This window comes from Carassius carassius, chromosome 8 (assembly GCF_963082965.1).
Source record: "Carassius carassius chromosome 8, fCarCar2.1, whole genome shotgun sequence".
Lineage (NCBI taxonomy): Eukaryota > Metazoa > Chordata > Actinopteri > Cypriniformes > Cyprinidae > Carassius > Carassius carassius.
This window is the reverse complement of record NC_081762.1, coordinates 20,424,774-20,445,744: the sequence shown is the minus strand read 5'-3', so window position 1 is coordinate 20,445,744 and position 20,971 is coordinate 20,424,774. Positions and strand designations below refer to the sequence as shown.

General features: G+C 37.2%; 1 protein-coding gene and 1 long non-coding RNA gene across 4 annotated transcripts in view; one reads left to right on the top strand and one right to left on the bottom strand.

Moving 5' to 3' along the window:
- Positions 1 to 20,971, bottom strand: part of znf704 (zinc finger protein 704) — a 43,104-nt gene continuing 22,133 nt past the window's right edge. The window contains exons 3-9 of one of the 3 annotated variants that reach the window (XM_059556587.1): positions 13,748 to 13,851; positions 12,723 to 12,964; positions 8,466 to 8,566; positions 6,572 to 6,830; positions 5,495 to 5,605; positions 4,970 to 5,067; positions 1 to 3,885 (exon numbers count right to left, since the gene is read on the bottom strand). In XM_059556587.1, coding sequence (XP_059412570.1) covers positions 3,771 to 3,885; positions 4,970 to 5,067; positions 5,495 to 5,605; positions 6,572 to 6,830; positions 8,466 to 8,566; positions 12,723 to 12,964; positions 13,748 to 13,851 — 1,030 coding nt within the window. In that variant the 3' untranslated portion in view covers positions 1 to 3,770. The remainder of the gene's footprint in view (positions 3,886 to 4,969; positions 5,068 to 5,494; positions 5,606 to 6,571; positions 6,831 to 8,465; positions 8,567 to 12,722; positions 12,965 to 13,747; positions 13,852 to 20,971) is intronic. The other 2 variants (XM_059556588.1, XM_059556590.1) reach the window with 2 other exon arrangements.
- LOC132145504 (uncharacterized) lies at positions 10 to 19,093 on the top strand. Its single transcript, XR_009434470.1, has 3 exons — positions 10 to 76; positions 8,457 to 8,581; positions 18,917 to 19,093. It is a non-coding gene; the product is annotated as an uncharacterized LOC132145504 (long non-coding RNA).

Below are 20,971 nucleotides of genomic sequence, written 5' to 3'. Positions count from 1 at the left end.
TTTTTTTTGCAGACTCAGTCCCATCAACGGCCTCTACTCCTTGTTGTTTGTGGCTCGAAACAAACACACAAGTTATGTAAGTAGACTACTTAGTGGCTCATCTGCCATCTGGCTATAGCTAAGTGGCGGTTTGGAGTTACACAAACGATTCAGTCTATGCAAAGACAGTCAGAATGGGTCAGTCTGACATGGGATATGCACACCCACTCTAAACATCTGCACAGATCCAACACTAATACCAACCAAAGACATATGGGTATTCGATTAACATTGCACTACATCGATGCATGGGAAAAAGAGATGGCGAGACTTTTCTGCATCTTTTAAAGAGGCTAAACTAGCGTGTTAAACTCTCGACCTGGTGAAAGTTAAGAACGGGAGGTATCTTAATCTGTTCCCTAGGATCTGTACACCAGTGTGTTAAAAGTAGCTTAGAATATCGATCAAAACAGTTACACATTTTGAGTAATATAATAGCATTATTAGTTATTGTTTTTAATTACCTATATGGTATGTTTACACAGAACCAGACAAGACTACTTAGGCTAAAGACAGCTAACACCTCAGCATCCTTCTGGATCTGAGCAATAAAAGCTTTGTACTGCATTACTATGAGACATGGACCCAAGTACGTATTAATGAGCAGCACTAGTCCTAAATACTGTTTACCAGGTAGCTTATACAAGTATTGTAGGTAAATTTATAAACTGTTTAACCTGTGTACGAAGTTGGCGATAAAGTAAATAGTGAAAACACGCCATACTCATGTTGCAGCTTGATATGTGTGTTAAATGACATGTTGTACAACAAAACAAAGGCCTGTGCACAAGAACACTAGCACCCCCAATGAACACAAGTAATGCGCCATGGCCTAGCTAACAAAACTGCAGGCAATACATAAGCACCATGGTGACAGGTGTGTGAAACATCATTAGAAACCAAATGCACCCTGATCTTAACTTCACATAACAGCTTATCCGAGGCAAGAGCATACTTTTAGGTAACATTTAGAAATATATTCCCACTTCCTAAAAGTCTCATTTGTAGGAAACGTGATGGAAAGAGTTTCCCCAGTATATACTGAATGTAAACAGCTGTAGACATCAGCTTGCCCTCTTACATAAAATGCCTGTGAGATCTCTTAGACCATTTGGTCTAAAATAGCACCAGGAAGGGAATGGAGGGACAAGCAGCAGCCTCTGAGATGTTCCTCACACCAGCGGAGGGGCCAAAATATGCAGCTATTAATTATTGAAACTCAACTTCATCTCTGGCACGAGATCACAAAAAGTTTCAATAGGCATTTGAGTAGAATTGGAGTGCTAGAGCCCATGGGTGCTGGTGTGCAGCTTCAGTATAGCTGTTCTTTCACAAACAGGTTGCCTCCAGTCATACGGAAAGACGCAAGGCCCTGAAGACCTTTTCCTTGCAAGATCTGTTGAATTGTGTCAACAGAAAGTGAGAAAAAGGACAATTATAGATCAAAATGCAGAAACAGTCATGAACTCATGGTCGTTTCTGGATTTTCTTTTTTTCTATTTAGACACTAAACCAGTACCAGTTTTAAAGTGTTTTCTGTTCGTGTAGTATCTGGCTTTATTCACATATGCAGCTAAATTCAGATTTGTATTTTTTTTGGTCAATCTATTGAGTTTTTTTTTTTTTTTTTTAAAGACCACATGAAAAAAAAAACAGATCCAAACCACATCCATTTTTGGTGTGAAATTACATCAAATTAAAGCCCTTTTTTTTGCCATATCAAGTTTTTTTTTGTATTCTGAACTGCAGAAGACCACATGATATCTGATGTTTATGAACAAGATCCAAACCACATCCATACCAGGTGTGAAATCAGATCATATTTCTTTAATGCATCTTGGTGTGAATTGGAATCAGATTCCAAGAACTGTACTTTTAGAAGTTTTAGAGTCTCTTTTAATAACTTGTCAGCATGATGGGTATAGTATATGTAAATAATCCATGTGGAGACATAGGATATTGACTACATTGTACAAACAAATGGATCTAATAATTGAAATCGGATTTGAAACCAAATCTGATTTATGTGCAGTGTGAACAAAGCCATTCTACCATTAAAACCCAAGTGTTACACTAGGCATAAAACATTTTGTTTGTGGGGTGTAATACTATATACCTTATCTATAAACAGTAAGTGAAAGGAAAACAGTGTGATGAACAAAATAGATACAGACAATGAGTTGATCGCAATAAGCATTGTTTGCAGGTTTATGATGAGTTAACTAGCTTGTGTTGATGTTACGTAGACGATATCAAATTGGACTGTATCGGAGCCACCAAAGCAGTTCCAGATTACAAATGCCAACCGAGCTGCCATATTCCTTAAGAGCCAAACCAAGTGTTGACATCTTGGGACAATTTTTCTGGTCATCCTTTTCAAAGAAGCCCATCATAAAGAGAGACGTCCATCCTCCTGTGACCAGTGTTCTGCTGTGTTACACAATACTGTACCAACTACAGAAGAAATAACACCACCACACCTGAGTGCTTCCAGCTCTTGTGCTGGGGTAGATGTGGCATTTGCTTTTTATTACTTCCTACTTGAACCTGTGAGGTCAGGAAAAAGGTGAGAGGTAAAGAGCTCCTCACCTTCCAGAGGTAATATTAACCACTTTGCAGAGTTTTCTTTACTTGGGCATGTTGGTTGAACCTCTCTAGGCAACAGACTGTGGCGTGAAACCACCATGGTTCTCATATGGCTCTAATATGAATGCAGTTCGTTCCTGCAGATGGAGTCCGTTGGGAAGGAGAGGTTGCCTGAATGGCTGGTCCTTGCGATCGCTTATTTTGATGCGAGTCTGTGCCATTGGATTTTAATGATCGCAGTATTTGTACTTCATTCTGTTGAAGTCAGTTACACACAAAGCAAAAAAAGAAAAAGAAAATGGCACATTAAAAAAAAACCTTTTTGGTAGCAAGAAGGTATTCCTGTGACAAAAACCACTGAGTTCTTTGCTGTTAAATCTAACTGCTGGTTTAGCTTTTACTGATCGCATCCCTGAAAGAAATGTCCTATTGGTAAACGCAAATATAAAACCAGAAATATAAAATCCGTCCTTCGTAGGTGCAATTGCTTGTGTCAGCATGACTGAAAGGGGGAGCTGAAAGTCCTTCTCTTCCCATATTTATTTGTATTATTTTCTATTTTTTTGCATTGAGGAATTTCCATTCAGGGGAGCGGTTCAGTCAACATCCCAAAACAAACCCCTGTGGTAGTACATTCTTGAGAAGACAGGGTTTTCTGGCTGTCAAACCCTTAACCTTTAGAAAAATGGGCAGGAGAAGTGTGAAAATGTGCCCATGGAAAAAGCAACACTTTCTCCAGTTGGGTTTTATAGCACTTACACAGTCTGAAAGAGAGCTTTCTTCTCTTTTAAAAAGAGCATGGACAGAGGCTGGTCTTGCCCTGACTGGTCCTTTAGGAACTGACAAGAATGTTTTTAAGCAGTATACTGAACACAAACAAAAAGATGGATCCCAAGTATTTTTTTTTTTTCTTTTGCAGTGTAAAGCAATTCGCCTCAAAGGGTGAGTTGGAAATCTGCAAAGATTGGGGTGCATCTGTTGGTTTAGGAGGGAATGCATAAGTGTTTGACCCTCAAAGTCCATGTGGGTTTAAGGTGAAACAGGGTGGGGCTCTGGTCAATAAGAAAGAGAAGGGACGTATTTCACTATGCTATGCATGCAAAGGAATCCCACCCTGTTTTTGTGTGTAAGTTGTCGCAGCGGTTTCAGTCAACAAATCTCTGGCAGGCTTTCTTCCAGCGGCAGGCCGTGCACCACATGTCTCTGTTTTCCATGCCGTACACCTTACGACACTTCTTTCCCTCACCTCGTGACTTCCTACTGCACAGCATATGACAGAAAACACAAAAAATGGTCTCACAAAACAATTTTCAACATACAAAAGTAAACATTTTATACAAAAATGGTACTTCCAGAATTAAAATTGGATTAAATAATTAGTGGATACTGGATCATATAATAAGCATTCATAATTAAATATACAATAACAACCAAAAACTATCTAATATCTGATAACCAATATGGTACCTTTCAGTGTCTAAATATGATCCTACAGTCTATTATAGGGCATTATGATTTCCGCGATGTGGACAACGTGGACAGAATCGTGGAATCCAGTCAAAATATGAAATTTACTGTATAATGCAGGAGTTTGCCAAATGTTGGATGGAAAAAAATCTAAAGTAGGTCAGTACACTTAAATCAAAACGCAACACACCAAAATACTATTTAAATATGAATCCTGCCTATTCTTCATAATTCTGATTATTAAAATGTAATGAAAACATTAAAATGGAATCCAGAAAATTAAATGAAAACAGAATGTGGTAAAAATGAAATCGAATTGAGAGAAAAAAAAGAACATTTCATATAGCCTTGAAAAAAAAAAAACTTTTAATACACTGTTGTTAATTATGGTACATTTAAATATTGTAATTTCATTAAATTAAATATTGTAATTTATTGTAAATTATACTTAAATTTTGATTCATACAATTTTATTTAACCATTAAAACGGAGTCTATTAAAATAAAAACAGAAAAATCGGAATCCTGACAAATGAAAACAAAATTTGGTAAAAAAAAAAAAAAAAAAAGATTTCATATAGTGCCCTACTATTAACACAAGACCACAGGAATTATGGACTTTTCACATGCTTCTGGCATCATACCAAGTAAGCAGAGAGTAGAACTTACTGATTGTACTTTTCCACACTTTTCCAGAGTTTATGATGTGCGACTTGATTCTGGAAACTCATAAAATGTGTAAGAATGTCCCTCACAGGAGCCACACCTCCAGCTTTCATCAAGTCTAACCATTTTACACAGCCTTTGCTTTACTATGCTCATTTCTTCTGACGTGAAACTTAAATTAAGACTGAAAGTAAGTGTAGTTAAGACTGTACCTGAGTGAGCCTGCAGCTCTCGGGGGAGACGAGAGCACTGCAATGGTTTGAGAGCGCTGCTCCCCAAAGCCCTGCGTCCGGCTGTGAGTGGGAGAGGCCTGCAGTCAGTCAGACAGAGAGAGAGAGAGAGAGAGAGTTAACATCCCTCACACAGGGCCAAAGACATCATTTATCCATTTCCAGTCATAAAAATCTCAACGCACAATTTATAGAGACACTGAGCATAAAATTCAGTCTGCTCAGCTTGTTTTGTGAGCATTTGTGTATTCGGTTATGTATCAGTGTTGACATACTTGTTGGACTGACTCACATCTCACAGTTGTGTTTGCACATTTGAGTTACCTGACATCAAATGAGAGGCCAAACTGTGGTAGAGCAGTAGACGATTATGAAACACAATCAGCCAGGACTCTACTGTGTGTGTATAAAGGGACAGTCTATTGCAAGGCACACTGTGGTTCAGTGTGTGCATGTGTGTGATGGGCACAGGAACGTGTGTGTGTGTGTGAGTGTATGTGTACTCACAGAGGTGCCAGTAAAAGTGACGGGTGGGGACTGCCAGGAGATACTGAAACTGCTGCTGGAGGGGGTGAAGCCAGTGGAGCTGGTGGAGGGGATGGTGACAGGGGCTGTGGCCTGTGAAGTGACAGTCACACTGATATACTGTAGTCTCTACGGGCCTGTGATTATGACTGCGCTGTATGGATATATGTAATAACCACTTTGACAGTATCTAGTATTCAAAAAATAGGCTTTCCTTCATTGGTCACCCTGCTATTGGTCAATTCAAAGCTATGTGACAGTTCAGTATAGGTTTTACAAACATTGACAGGGTTATTATTATACATTTGATTTATTTCAGATTTTATTATTTTGATTTTGTGCTTTATTTCTCAAATATAATAAAGACATTTATAACGTTACAAAAGATTTATATTTCAAATAAATGCTGTTCTTTTTAAACTTCCTATTCATCAAAGACTCAAGAAAACGATCATGGCTTCCACAAAAAAGTAAAACCGCTGTAATGGGAATGGTTCTTGAGCAGCAAATCAGCATATTTGAATTATTTCTGAAAGATGATGTGACACTGAAGACTGGAGTAATGATGCTGGAAATTCAGCTTTGATCACAGGAATAAATTATATTTTAAAATGTAATAATATTTCACAGTATTACTATTTCTAATGTATTTTGGTTAAATAAATGTAGCCTTGTTAAGCATAAATAGACTTCTTTCAAAAGCATAAAAAAAATCCTACTGAACAAAAACTTCTGAATGATAGTGTATGTGATCCCATTAATAGGAACATAATCTTATCATAATTCTCCTCACGTGTGACCTTTTCATGCTTTATATTGTGACTGAAGGGTGTCTTTATGCACAGCTTGACCTGTTGAATTGGTCTTCATATCAAGAGGACTTTCTGATATTAAATGTTCAGCTTGCTTTCTGAAATTGCATTGAAATGCTAGGTCATATCCATATTGTATTTGTCTAGTAGTTGTGTTCTGAGAGCATCAGAGTGAAACTCCGAGTCTGAAGTGATGTAATGTTATGCAAATGATGTGCATAGCCCATCGTGATTGGTTGGGCTGTACCTGGTAGGCGTGGTCTGTGTGCACTAGGTAGAGTGCACTGGGAGCAGAGCGGCTGAGAGGGGTGGTGGTGCTGTTCTCGCTCTTTGCTCCGTTAGTGCCATCCGGCTGTCTCTGGTTCAAACCTGGCGGGGGAGACAGCACAGACGGGGACACAGGAGACAGACTGCTCAAACCGTCCGCCACAGAGTCAGTGTTCAGCTTGATCTCAGTGTAGTAGAAATCCTCCTCTCCGTCACTGCATTCTGAGTCACAGTTCCTCCTGAAGAGAGACAAACCAAAGAAACATTTTAATACTGACACCGATTTGCTTTCATTTAGTGCGCACAACTATTATAATGTATTTACAGCTCTGCACTATACTATACAGAAACAATACAGGACTATACTTTACGGTCATATTACAGTCATACAAAGGTAAATCACTGTATTTCAACAATACTGAGAAAAATGACTTTTTTCATATTTGAATAATTAATTTTATATTTTAATAATTAATTATTTAATACGATTTAATAAACTGCCAAACCTGCCATAGTCTGAAACTAATTTCATAACTCAATTTGGACACTACCATAGTAAGATTTTGTTCAACATTACACTTCACATACCATAATTGGACATATCATACTTGATAGGTACTTGATATGTTACTTAATGTATAACTGTTAGTTTCTCATGTCCTTCTACTGAACCATATTTCTGAAAGATGAGATCTTCTTAGAAATCCTCCCATTATCTTCCAGCAGTACTGACACTTGCGTGGTTTATTTAGACATCAGCTGAGAGAAACATAAACCTTCCTTCACAATCGTCTGGCCTTCACTGTCATTACTTTATGCCCAGCAGTAATAGTGTAAGCATGGTGATAATCCTGCTGGAATTAGTCTCATGTTTTGACATTGAATCAGGAGCAGGCTTCAGTCTCTTATCTCACTATAGGCTATCCAGAGTTCACTGTGATGGATGTCAGCCAAGAGATGGTGTAACACCATACAAATGTGAATGGGTTCCTGTCTGATGAAAAATGTACTTTGGAAAATACTATTTTTTTTTTTTTTTTTTATAAATGTGAATGTTAAAGAAATCTTTAGTCTTTTTTTTTTTTTTTTTGTCTGGACATGCTGATGTATTGGGTTTATTCTGAGGTGCAAGCATGACTAAAAATATCTGTGTGGATACACAAAGAAGTGCACTGAACATGACAAAAATCTGCCATAATTTAATGATTTTCCCACAATTTATGGATTTAATTTTATATACGGTGTATATATACTACATTTGAACAGTTTTGGGTTGGTAATATTTTTTAATATTTCTGGAAAAAAAGTCTTATGTTCACCAAGGGTGCATTCATTTGATCAAAAATACAGTAAAAACTAATGTTGTTAAATATTATTAGAATTTAAAGTAACTCGTTTCTATTATATTTTCAAATGTAATTTATTCCTGTGATGCAAAGCTGAATATTCATCTTCATTACTCCATATTTCAGTGTCACGTGATTCTACAGAAATCATTCTAATAAGCCGATCTGCTGCTCAAGAAACAGTATTGACAACAGTTGCGTTACTAAATATTTTTGTGGAAACCAAATTATTTTTCTTTTCAAAATTCTTTGATGAATTGATAGTTCATCAGAAAAGCTTCTATTTAATAATATAAATGTCTTTACTGGTACTTTTGAATAAAATTAATGCATCTTTGCTGAAAAAATACTGACCCAAACATGTGAAGGGTACTGTAACAAACACCCCTCTCATCAACAGTTTGTATTAGCGTTAATGCACAAGGCAAAAATAAAATAATAAGATCAAAATGTATTGTATTGCTAGTGAATAAGTAGTGAATAAAAAAAAAAAAGTATATATTTTTTTTTATACCACAGGTGCCTTACCCCAGGTGGATGGTTCGAATGTGCCTTTGGATCCCAGCAGCTGTGCTCAAGACCTTCCCACAGTTCTTCCACAGACACTTGAACATCACCTTCATGGAGTTCTGTCAGGGACACAGGTGTGCAGTGAGTACACTAATCCACATCAATCAGCAGACCTCTTGTCCCCTGTATTCAGACACTCACAAAAGCCTGACACAGGGGATGCAAAGGGTGTGAGCAGAGCCCAGAGCCTCAAAAGGACGCTCACCTTAGACGTCTCCCTTGGTTTATTCGAAGGCTGGTAATTGGTCTGCATTGAGAGTGACACTATAGCACAATCTTTCAAAGCTCATGTCATCTTTTACACAGTGTGTCTGCACAAATTACACAATTGTCATTTGAGAACTGCAGCTCCCGTGTCAAAACTGCACTCGGGTTGAAAGCACAAGTGAACATAAGTGAAGATGAAAGTCTTAATACTTTCGACCTCTCGACATATTCTATTATGCCAGTGGCATGTGGTACATTTGTTTACCATTGTTATGATGCTAATTTAATTTTCTCTAGATAGCCATTGTGTTGGTCTGGCAAACAAAGCAGCTCCTTCCCGCTTAATCGGTTCGTCATGTCCCTGAATGACAACAGCGCCACAATTCCCAGTGCTATAAACCAACTACTAATTAATAACATAGTTCGAACTGGCTGGTGTCCTCATGTTGAAGTCAACGCTCTAGAAGGCAGCTGAAGGTCAAAGCAGAAAGCTTTGCCATTTTTCTTCTTTTAGGAAGGGCCCTTTAGAAGACGCTGCCAGGAAAGACACTGAGATATGACTGATTGATGGGTTGGGAGGCAGCTAATGGTTCCACAGCAATTTCTAGAAATTATTCTAAAAGGAATGGCACTTATTCATCAACAGCATTATTAATTAGATATATATGAGATATACTGGTAGACACAGTAGAGATTTTGGGTTATTGTCTCTATTTTGGCTACATACGTGATGTTGCTGTGCTACTTGTTAATGAAAAGCGTATCGTTTGCATGTGTTTTTAAGCATTTCAGTTTAAAAACAAGTGATTTTAAGCCACTGAAATTCAATCAGCAGTAAAAGTGAAGTGCACGCTGTCCATGCTTTATAGGCCTTGATTGGTTAAATACACACACTCGTAGGTTTCAAAATGCCCATCTTGGCAAGTATCCTAATAAACCACAGTAATTTAGGTCTTAAGTGAAAGCAAATGGCTGAGAAAGAAAACATGTAACAGTGTATTGGATCTGGGCAGCTCTTAAAGTGACAGCAGTCTAATATTACTGCTCTCTGTCATTCATGTTAATCAAACAACAAAAGAGATAAACACTCACTGCTCTCGACTAAATCACTTTTGTAACTTTAATAAGTAATAAATATTTGATTTACACAGTGAAGAATATGCAGTGTTTTTATACATTTGATTACTTTATAGCCTACAATGTATGTAGCTCTTCTTATTAAACTGTTCTACTGTATTTTTTTTGTCCTGTTGCTTTTAATTCGTTTCTTATACTTATTTAATTGATGACTGTTTACTTGTATCATCATTTACATATTACTATCACTGTACCATACTACTGTCAGAGTAATTTTTGTAAAGGATGTAAGTACTATGGTACATGAATATGGTAAATAGTCAGTATACAATGAACTACCTGTTTTTAACGGTAACACCATGGCTTTGTGAAATATATATATGAAAACAACATTGTTCAGTGCTACAAAAAAAAAAAAAAAACAGTTTCACCATCTAATAACCATGGTACCATCAAAGTATGTTTTGTAAGGGCTTTGATTTATGGCTGGGTGATATATCTAACGATATGATCATGCGCACCTAGTCAGTAAATCCGGTTCCGTGAAATCGCTAAATCGTGAGATATATCGCCCAGCCCTACTTTGATTACATATTTAGATTTTGAAATGTTTTTATATTTTTATTAACATAATGAAATGTTGCTTAATTATTTCTGTATTATAAGTCTGTAAAATACATATTCTGCATTATAGTAGTGAAAATTAAAACAGGGCACTGACAAACACTGGCACTGTTGTTGTCCTGGAATCCTAAGCTGGAGAGACAATAACAGAGATAAAGGAGGTCTATTCATTCTCACAAATGAGGGAAGACTGACAGAATCTGGGATGCAACTGACAAACTGGAAGATAAAGTAGATTGGTGCCTGTGAGCAGCCTACTGCATTGGTAACTTATCTTCCTAAAGACAAGTAAATTGCCTCTCTACACAGCATCATCATGTCTAGTAACGACACCTCCAAATGAGCCACATCCTAGAGAGGATAGTATGTTATTAAAAGTGAAGAAATATGTGCCCACGGCTTCTCAAATAATTTGTCTGCAAGGCTAATATAAGACCACATATAAATCACTTTTGCACATCTTTCTCTAAATTCAGGAAATATTCTTGTCACAAACAGGAATAAAATACAAATTACAATGGCTGTCAAAAAAATTTAAATAATCTAATCGTGATTCAGGTCTCAAACTGCATATTTCTTTTGCTGCATTGAAACAGGTAAAATGCACTGAACAGAGGTTTTTGCACTGGTTTGTGGCTGCAGTCCTTTAATTAGGGTTGGAAAGTCGTTGTATCATGTCTGTTAAATAAATGCATATTTTGAGTCCTGAAGATTCTGTGTATAATTTAGATTGTAAATAAATTGGAATTAATCAAATCACTTGAATCATATACATTAACTTTAGCACCCTTAAAAATACATATATGTACAATTGCCATAAATTTCAAGGGTTAAAAGGCCTTGAAGTCAGGGTTGAACATTCTGTCATCAATTACTCACCCTCATGTCATTCCAAAGTTGTAAGACCTTTGTCCATCTTTAAACACAAATTATGATATTTTTAATGAAATCCAAGAGATTTCTGACCCTGCATAGGCAAAGCCCAGAAAGATAGTAAGGACTAGGGCTTGCATAGACTAGTTGAGTAGTCAAGTGATCGACTACTTCAACCACTAGTCGGCGCTGTCGGAAACAATTGACTACTCGAGCATGCATTAACCATAAGAGTTTGCAAGTACGACGTGAATTTTAGGATTACAATATTGTGTGTAGCTGTTACTTTCTATGACCTTATCTAAATTGCATGTAAAATTAAAATATGTAAATAGGGGTGTGCCTGAAGCCGAATACCTTATTCCGAATGGCATGGATAATGGCTTAAGAAATTAATAACAGACAAGGAAAAATTCTGCCTGTATACTCGGCTGAAGCTGGCACAGTCCGGAGTTTGCTAGATAACAGGTGAGCCAGGGAACCAGCGCAATATTATACTTCTAAAGTTACGAGTGTGAGTGTAAAGTGAATCAATGTAAACTTTATGAGTGAAAAGAGCGCAAATCAAACACAGCATTGCTGTTGTCTCTCCGTTCAATCTGGGTTTTTTTATTGTTACAGACACAAATACCAATACTGGCTGTTTCTTGAAAATTTTAATATGTAATGTCATAATAGTTTTGACAATTATATATGTAATTGTTGCATAAGGCTATGAATAAATAAGCGTTTATTGATAAAATAAAATTAATTCTTTTCATTTACAGTATCATGAACCATGAGTAGTCGAGTAACTCAAGTATTTTTTAAATAAAAAATTGACTAGTAGATAAAATCAGTGTTTCAACCGTAATTTTATGACTTTATGACTACCTTTCTTGGCCTTGAATGTGTCAGTTGCATTTCTGTCTATGCAGAGAGCTCTCGGACTTAATCAAAAATATCTTAATTTGTGTTCCGAAGGTCTTACGGGTTTGGAACGACATGAGGGCGAGTAATTAATGACAATTTAAAATTTTGGGTGAACTATCCCTTTAACTCAACTGATGCTAGATTTTGCAGACACCCATAACCTGAGTTTAAAAACCCAATTCTGATTGGTCTGATTTGAATCAGCCAATCAATCATTTTAAAATGAATATACTGAATACATCGAAAAATGTTGAGAGCTGTTTTTAGTGCAGATGCATATGCAAATCAGCCCTCTAGTATTCAGCACTCAAATACAAGTCTTTGTCTCACTTTAAATTACATTTAAATTTAACTTCAAGGATCACAAACCCTGCCAGAAACGTGCTGCAGGATGGCTGCGGATTTGTGTGCCGCTTGTCGTAAATATATTATCCCCCTTTATCCATTATTCCTATAGTAACGTTTAACTAAGTTACGCCCGATGAAATATCCATAAGTGAAGGTGAAATGACAGCAGCTCACCTTGCGTTTGCGGGGGATGGGTTCGTCGAACAGCAAGCTGTTCCCATCATGCTCATCGATGTTGTCATCTGGTGGGCCGCTGAGGCTGGGCATCCGAAAGGGTTTGAAGCTGTCAGCAGACAGGGGTGGGGACGGCGTGGATGGGTTGGACTGGTCACTGGGCGCACTCCAACTCCAATATCCACTGCTGTTGTAGCTGGATGGAGTAAAGCCTCCGTCTTTCCATGAGCCGTTCAGACCCTCTGTATGGAGAGACACGGTGAAGGTATAAAGACACATTAAGTGCAGTAATTACCATCATCCTGACATATATATACTAGTTTTTAATACACTAAACTTTCAATTAAGTGTAATGAGGAGTGAAAAGACATAAATGTCTTGTTAGCTTATGAAACTCTCAGTGTGCAGCAGTGCTGTAACACACTGTAATAACAGAAAGTTAAAGTCCTAATTATATTACATAAAAGCCACAATTATAGTACTCCATTAAAGCCCTACAGAAATTATAACACATCCTCATCAAGGTCTTAAAGGGGCCACATGACATGATTGACAACATTTTACTTGTTTGCCTTGGACTGGATTGTATTTTAGTTCATTTTGACTCTTGAATCTTCTTCAAAATAATAATTTTTGTTGTGAAAACATACTGTCATAAATATAGAAGTCTTAAAGGTATAGTTTTAAAAACTGTGGGAGGTCAGATAGAGAATAAGAATGGCCGTAGAAACTAAAAGATTACTTTACTAACATTTAAAGGTACCTCAGGGAATAAAATGCTACAGGAAGTGTAGAATATGACCCCTTTAAGTTATTAGTAGATGACAAGACAGCAAAAGTCAGCCTCGTGACAGCTGAACTAGTACACTACTGTCTCATGTGACAGTTGTTCATGCACATGTGACTGTGAAAACAGGAAATAGCTGAGTGTAGAGCAAGCCGTTTCTGCAGCTCAAAGCAGACAGTGTGAAAATGATTTTATGAGGGCTGAGATCATGGTGTGGTTGTGATCTAAAATGACTTACCACTAACTTTTACAGGAGGGCTGCGCACCAGAGGACTAGTGGACAGGCTGGTCAACACCATGGCAGCTGTCACTTTATCCATGTCCACCTCCTCCTCTGATTTCCTGTAAAAGCAAGAAACGGTCCTTAAAATCACCATGAAATCAAAAATTTGAATTCCTATTCTTATAATCCGTCCCATCAAACACCTGACAATCACGAGACCACAACAACTAGTAAATGATCCAAACAATCCTGATAGACGAAAATAAGTTCAGATTTTTTCTTCTCATTCGAGATGACGTTTCACTCATATATACGTCACAATAGGGAGAGACTTTAGATTTTTGCATTTTTTCAAAGATCTGACTACTTTGCAAGGGATTTTTATTTTTTTATTTTTAATTATTTGAATATTTGGGTAGGAAATAGGCTAACAAGCTAATCAGCTGTCTGTCTGCTAAGTCAGTGTCAAAAAAATGTTCACAATTTTATAATTTACTATTATACATAATTAAAAAGACACGTTTCTAATCACTCACTAAATAGAGGATCGATTAGAAGTTCTTTCAACCAGTCAAATCCAATGACAACTGTTCATGCCACCAGGGCTCCTGAGATGAACGCAAATTCTACTGTTAACTCTCCTCAGGTATTACAGACTTTCTTGATTCAGGCTATTACAAACATGTTGCTCTGAGCTTCCATGCCAGCTGCTGTGTTCTTTGTTGTGGGATCTCCAAAGCTGCACTGCACAGCGTTCCTGTGATGGACAGAACAGGAACATCTGTCCTGACAGATGACTCTCATCACTCACCGATGAGGTGTACAAATCTCTTTATGATAGCATGATGGCGTATGATGATATCTCAACGCGACCCGTTTCCGCAATGGGAACGAAGCGGCTGATCTTGGAGCATTTACAGTTTTGTAAACAACAAAAGAAGGCTGTGTGAAAGACACAGTGTTTTTATATAGCAAAGGTCATCTGTAAAATCTCAAACGGGTATTTTGTGCCTGTGATTGAAGGATGGACGATGAATGCGTTGATGTGTGGAAGGAGTAATAAATCTTCTCATCTGTCAGCTCATTCTCTCCTGGGAGAACCTGAGCCGCCCTGCCAAAGGCGCGGCATGAAATCTCATAAGAGAGAGAGAGAGAGAGAGATGGAGAAAGCGAGAGACCTCTGGCTGACAAGAGAAACCCGGGACCTCCATTAGAGATAGGCCTAATTTATGTTTCTCATGCGGTGAGAATGATGTAATTACGGCTTTTGGTTAAATCAAGGTAGGCTGCCATACTCTTCTGATGCAGCTTTTCCCAAGACCCTACTATTATAGGTACTTTCTGGTCACCTTGGGAGAGCACATTGGGCTTGACAGAGTTTTCCAGATAATGCCATGATGGTGCTCCTGGACGGCAGCTAATTAAGAGCTTTAATATCTCTCATTCAATGGAATATTCTAAATTTCAAGAAACCCATTAGATGTAATTAACATGTAATATATTGCCACTCTTGAACAAAAAGGACCTCTGAAGTCCCAAATCACATGAGTCATTACTGTCCTTATCAAGCCATGGGAGTGAAACTAGGTGCACATTTATGAATGGTAATTAAACGAGAAGGTAAGCGATACATACAACTGCAAAACTCCAATTTGACTGGAGAAAAAGTGGTGTCTTTAGTTTAGTCATTTTCCCACTATGAACTGTTCTACATAAACTCTTAATGAGGGTTGCTTCATATAGTGATTTCAGAAGTAAGATTTTTGACAAATGACAAAATAACATATGCATTGTGGCTTGGGATGGGTTAGGATGATCATCCGGTCATCCATCAGCTAATTACTAGATTAGTCACTGGAGGTAGAGGACCCTTAAGAGGCCACAAGGGGGTGCTTGGTGGTCCACCCAAAATGTGGGCCGCCAAGCAAAGAAAAAAAAACTACAGATTGCATCTTTTGTTTTATAAATGCAAAAATAATACTTTGACGTGTTCAATTATTTTAAATAATATTTGATTATTTGTTAATTTTGCTTTCTAAAGAACATAAGATTTATCACAATGATTTTATACCATTGACAGTGCAGGCATTCAAATAACAATATAATAAAATATTACATGACAAATTTGGTTTCATTTCGTAGGTTAATACATGTATAATTTATAATTGGTAGAAAAAGATACACTGTCAACTCCATATAAACTAATATTTATTCACTGACAACAGCATTTATAATTATTAATATTTTAATAACTTTTTAATATTAAAAGTAAAAAAAAAAAAAGCCTTAGTACAGTGACTACAATAAAGCAGATTATTATGTATTTTTAGATTAATTTTGCAGCATGTCCTATATGTGAACGCCCTTAAGAAACATCATCACTGGAATATCTCCAATTGTGAAGCTGGAAAAACACATTATGTGAGTTACTGTTCTCAAATAGAGAAGAACCAAACTAACAGATGCTCTGCTGTGACCCAAGCCAGTTCTGCATCTCATTAGCTGTTGGCTCACTCTCATCTCTCATCTCATTTGACGTCTTTGGTTTTCTCAATGCGAGCGGGACAATATAATCATGGTCTTTCTGCTCATTTACAATCAGGCAGGTATAAATTAATGACCATGTTACAGAAATAAGCTTGGGTATGTATTACCGAGATCTAAGAGCCATTAATGCCTAGTAATTCTTCCCATGGCCACCCTCATTTCCAGAAAGCCAAACATCATTGGGGGTTTTTTTTGGTCATGGGGGTAAATGGGTGAGATGGCCGCCAGCCAGAAGGGGGAGGCAGTTCACAGACATCTGTTGTAATTCAACGAACAGATGTGCCAACTTTTTGTAGCCATCCAATCTCGCAAGACAAATGAGAGAGCGGGTGGCTTGAGGAAGGCTACCCTACGTACCTTCAGACATCTGGACCTTTTTGTTTAATGGGTCCATCGAGGAGGCCTGCGCCCACATTGGCAGAAAACTGAAAAGATGTTTCCAGTTTCTAAAAGAACAGTGGTTTAGGAGGGTAAAATGGAAACTAATTGGATTACAGTCTTTTTCCAAACCCAATATCAGTTTAATGTGGGCTCATTCTGACCTTGCAACCGTGGCACAAATACCATTTGGAAAAATAATAGTGACACTTTAACTTACCAAAACGATCGAAAACCAGTTGTACTCCATTCAGAATTCAGAGAGCATTTCAGTGTCAGTAAACACTGATAACTCTGAAATAACACAGGGAAAGTCAGGGGAATTCCCCGAAAAACCCGAGCACGCAGCTCCTCCCCTGTTGCCCTCCCCTTCCCGTTTGGTTTTGAACGAGAGCAGGAGGGAGTGCAGAGATGCCTTTGAAGTTGGTTCGAGCTGGGCCGTCCATCGTTTATTACAGTCACTAGTGTATGACGCTCATTTCCCTCTGAATAACGGGCAATAAATCAGATGCCTCAAGTCTCCCGGCATGAGCTCCTGTGTTCAGTTATCACTGCCGTCCACGTAAAAATCTGTATGCAACACGGGACAGATATGCATTAGAGACGTCAAGCCATTATAAACTTTAACCTGCTGTAAACATGTAGTATTGTGACTGCGACCTCTGACTGTCAGATACTAATCGGATGCGGTCACAGACCAAGCCCTCCGTGTTTATCTACAGCCTTGAGCAGATCCAATCAGCGTCACATACTGTTAAAAGATAAAATAGTGGCAGCATATATGGGCTGCTTTCTTTCAATTTCCTGTGTAATATAATTACAGTGCAGGGCTGGGTGTTTTCAATGTATATATCGACGGTACAAATGTGATGTGCTGTACAGTTTATACTTGCAGAGTGATTTAAAAAAATGCACCAAGCAGAAAACTGTAGCTTGCAAACTGTGTTCCTAATGGCATCCAATGTAGACAGCTTCATTGACTATAATAGTGCGACTTAGGTTTTGTTCATGGTTACTTAGCAATGATGCAACTTAATGCATCAAAATAGAACTGATGTGTGTGTAGCCACATAGTTACAAGTACATCTACGTATTAACGTATAACTGCCTCTGTCCTCCTATGTAATGTATTACTGCCTCCTTTTTACTTGTGTTATGTAATGTGAAGCTGTTTTTATACTAACGTGTTGTTAATAATCTTACTGTTTGGGCTACATTTATTAAAAATTTACAGGTGCATCAAAAAAAAAATCTGAATATAAAAAAAAGAAACTCATGAGATACTTCAGTTTGTGTGCAATGACTCTAGAATATAAGAAAGTTTGCTTTTTTTAATTAAATTACAGAAATATATATATAAAAATGTCTAATATCTATGATATCTATGATATTTTCATTTTTTTAGATGCACCTGTATGTTTAAAATCACTAGATTGCAGAAAAATAGATATTTCATGCTTATAATATATAAAGTTTATAGATCCAGCAAAGAAATAAAATGCGATGTATTCCTGTGATGGCGAAGCTTAATTTTCAGCATCATTACATTCCAGTCTTCATTGTTACATGATCTTTAGTTATCACTGGAAAACAGTTCTGATCATTCTCAGTGTTGAAAACAGTTGTGCTACCGGTACTTAATATTTTTCTTTGTATATAAATTTCAAAAGTACAGTATTTATTTTATTAACAGCATATTTAGCATGTCTTTACTGTCACTTTTGACCATTCTTATGTCAATCTACATAACTACTTAAGAGTCACTGTGCTTCTGAGGAGGAAATATCTTCAAAAACTAATTTGAATTGACTATTTCAAAGATAGTAAGTAAATAAAGTAAATCCAGCGATTATTTGCTTATGTATCAGGCGGTCAGTGAACATGTAGTACTTTTACTCAGTATGGATGCAGTAGATTGTTAAAAAGTCACAGTAAAGAAATTCAATATTACAAACAAATAATATATTTCTGTATATAAACAGCAAATAACAAACAAAATAAACAGTGGTTGGTAACTACAGACAATGTCTTCCTGTCAAAGTTAACAGCTTTTGGCAAGAATACGCAGCACAAGGGAACTAACAGTATTTTTAAAGTTAGACCGTACATCGATGGTTCCATGAAAACCTTGAATATGTATGAAATCTTTCTATTGCACAAAATGTTCTTTAAATTATTAAAATGTTCTTCATACTAGAAGAAAAAAAAGTTCTTTAAGAACTATTCACTAAATTAACCTCCTTTTGGACTCAATCCTAGAAACTTCAGAAAACCTCTGGTGTCTGCCTTGCCCAGAAGACCAGGCCAGAACTGTTTCCAGTTTTGACAATAACCGTTTCTACTGCACACTCTACCATTCAACTCTTCTGGATATCTTTCTCTCTCATTGGAAGGCAAACTTGCAAAGCGCTCTGGAGAGTGAGACATTAACCTTGGCAACCTAAGACAGCTACACACACATTATCTCTTTTTAATTTGATTAAAGCAAAGATGAATCCATTCATCATCTATTACTTTATATCATTACAGGTCGAGCGTGCCGTCGACACAGAGGCTCACACGTTCTTTGTTCTCAATGCCACGCTCATTTCATCTCGCCCCCTCCACCCCGGCTCTCCTCACGCCTGCAGGCTGAGCGCTCGCGTGGGATACGCTGAATGTGTGGGCTGCGCCGGGCTCAGGGGCCCGAGGGGGGTACTGTCGGTCAACACAGGGATGCTCGAGGCGCTCCAGAAATCACAGTGGTTGGCATCGAACCAAAGCCAGCCTCCTCTTACCTCACACACATGGTCCAGCTCCCTGTAGTATGGATAAACATTGTGCCTGTGAAGCCACAAGCAAAGCTTGAGTTGTACAATGATTTCCCTTAATACTGGACAGCCTTGTTTACTGCAAACAGACAAAATACAGCACAGTGTTTCGGTTACACTGGCCACTCTTATGCCATTTATAGCCTCCCCTGCCCCCACCTCATGCTTGGGCCGAGTTTTTACAGTTCCCCGCAGTGTTCACGAGCGTTCCTCGATGTGAGGAGGGTAAACACGCTCACAAAGACAGAGATTTCCACATTCCTGCTAAACATGGGCTGTGTAAGAGCTGAGGCATTTATGGTCAACATCGAACTCAGGATAGTGTTGTTTCCACCAGTAGGACCAGATCATGTTTGTCAAGGAAAAGAGAAAAGAAGGCTTTATCTGACTCCGTCACACAGTGCCACTGTAAAAGAGCCCACGTGAAAGAAAGAATAGGAGAAAAATCCCAGTCATTTATGCTGTCGGGTACAAATATGACAAGTATGCTTGACATGACAAGCTTCTTAGAAGCATTACAAAGAAAAATGCCAGACTGCAGCTGCAGGTGTACATCTTTGTTCTGAACTGTGTCCCAACCTTTTTGTCTTAAAGTTTGTGCCCTCACAGCCCAAATACCCCATTCAGGCATTAACTGCTAAGGTTTTATGAAATATAATTGAGCATTATCATTAGTTATGGCTGTCACAATCAGGAAACTTTCAAATGTAATTTAAATACATATATATTTTTTCACATTACACACACACACACACACACACACACTCTCTCTCTATCTTTCTCTATCATTGCACAGGGGTTAAAGAGGGGTTAGGCATAATGTTTATATATATATATATATATACATATATATATATATATATATTTACATTTATTATTCTTGCATTTTATAATTATAAGCAACAAATATTACTAATAATAATAATACATTTTAATAATTAAATTACAACAAATAATAATTACAAATCAAAAAATGTTTTTGATATAAATAAAAAATATTGTCAATGACATTTAAAGATGGCCAACCTGTAATCGCCAAAAACACATCCTGTTATGCGATTTTATAAAATTGTATTCCTAATATTAGAATATTTAATCATAATAATGATAATAATAAATTAATTTTCATTCATCATTTAAAATGGTCCAACATGTAGGCTAATACCCAAACATTCAAACTATTAAAACATTTACAATTAGCCTATTGTTTATAAAATATTATAAAATAATAATCATAGACAAAAATATTTGCTATTATGCATAAAAACTAAACAGAAATGTTAAATTTCAAAGCAAAATGCATTCACAGCGCACATAAGCTAAACTGCAAATGGTGCACACACACTTCAGAGATGTTCACACTTTTATCATGAAATTATAATAGTGATTAGATAAAATTGTAATTAGGAGATTATGTAATAATCATATCAGGCCTATCATTAATAACATTAGTCACTTGAATTCAATATTGAAGTGTGGATCACAATATCACAAGTACCGGTAC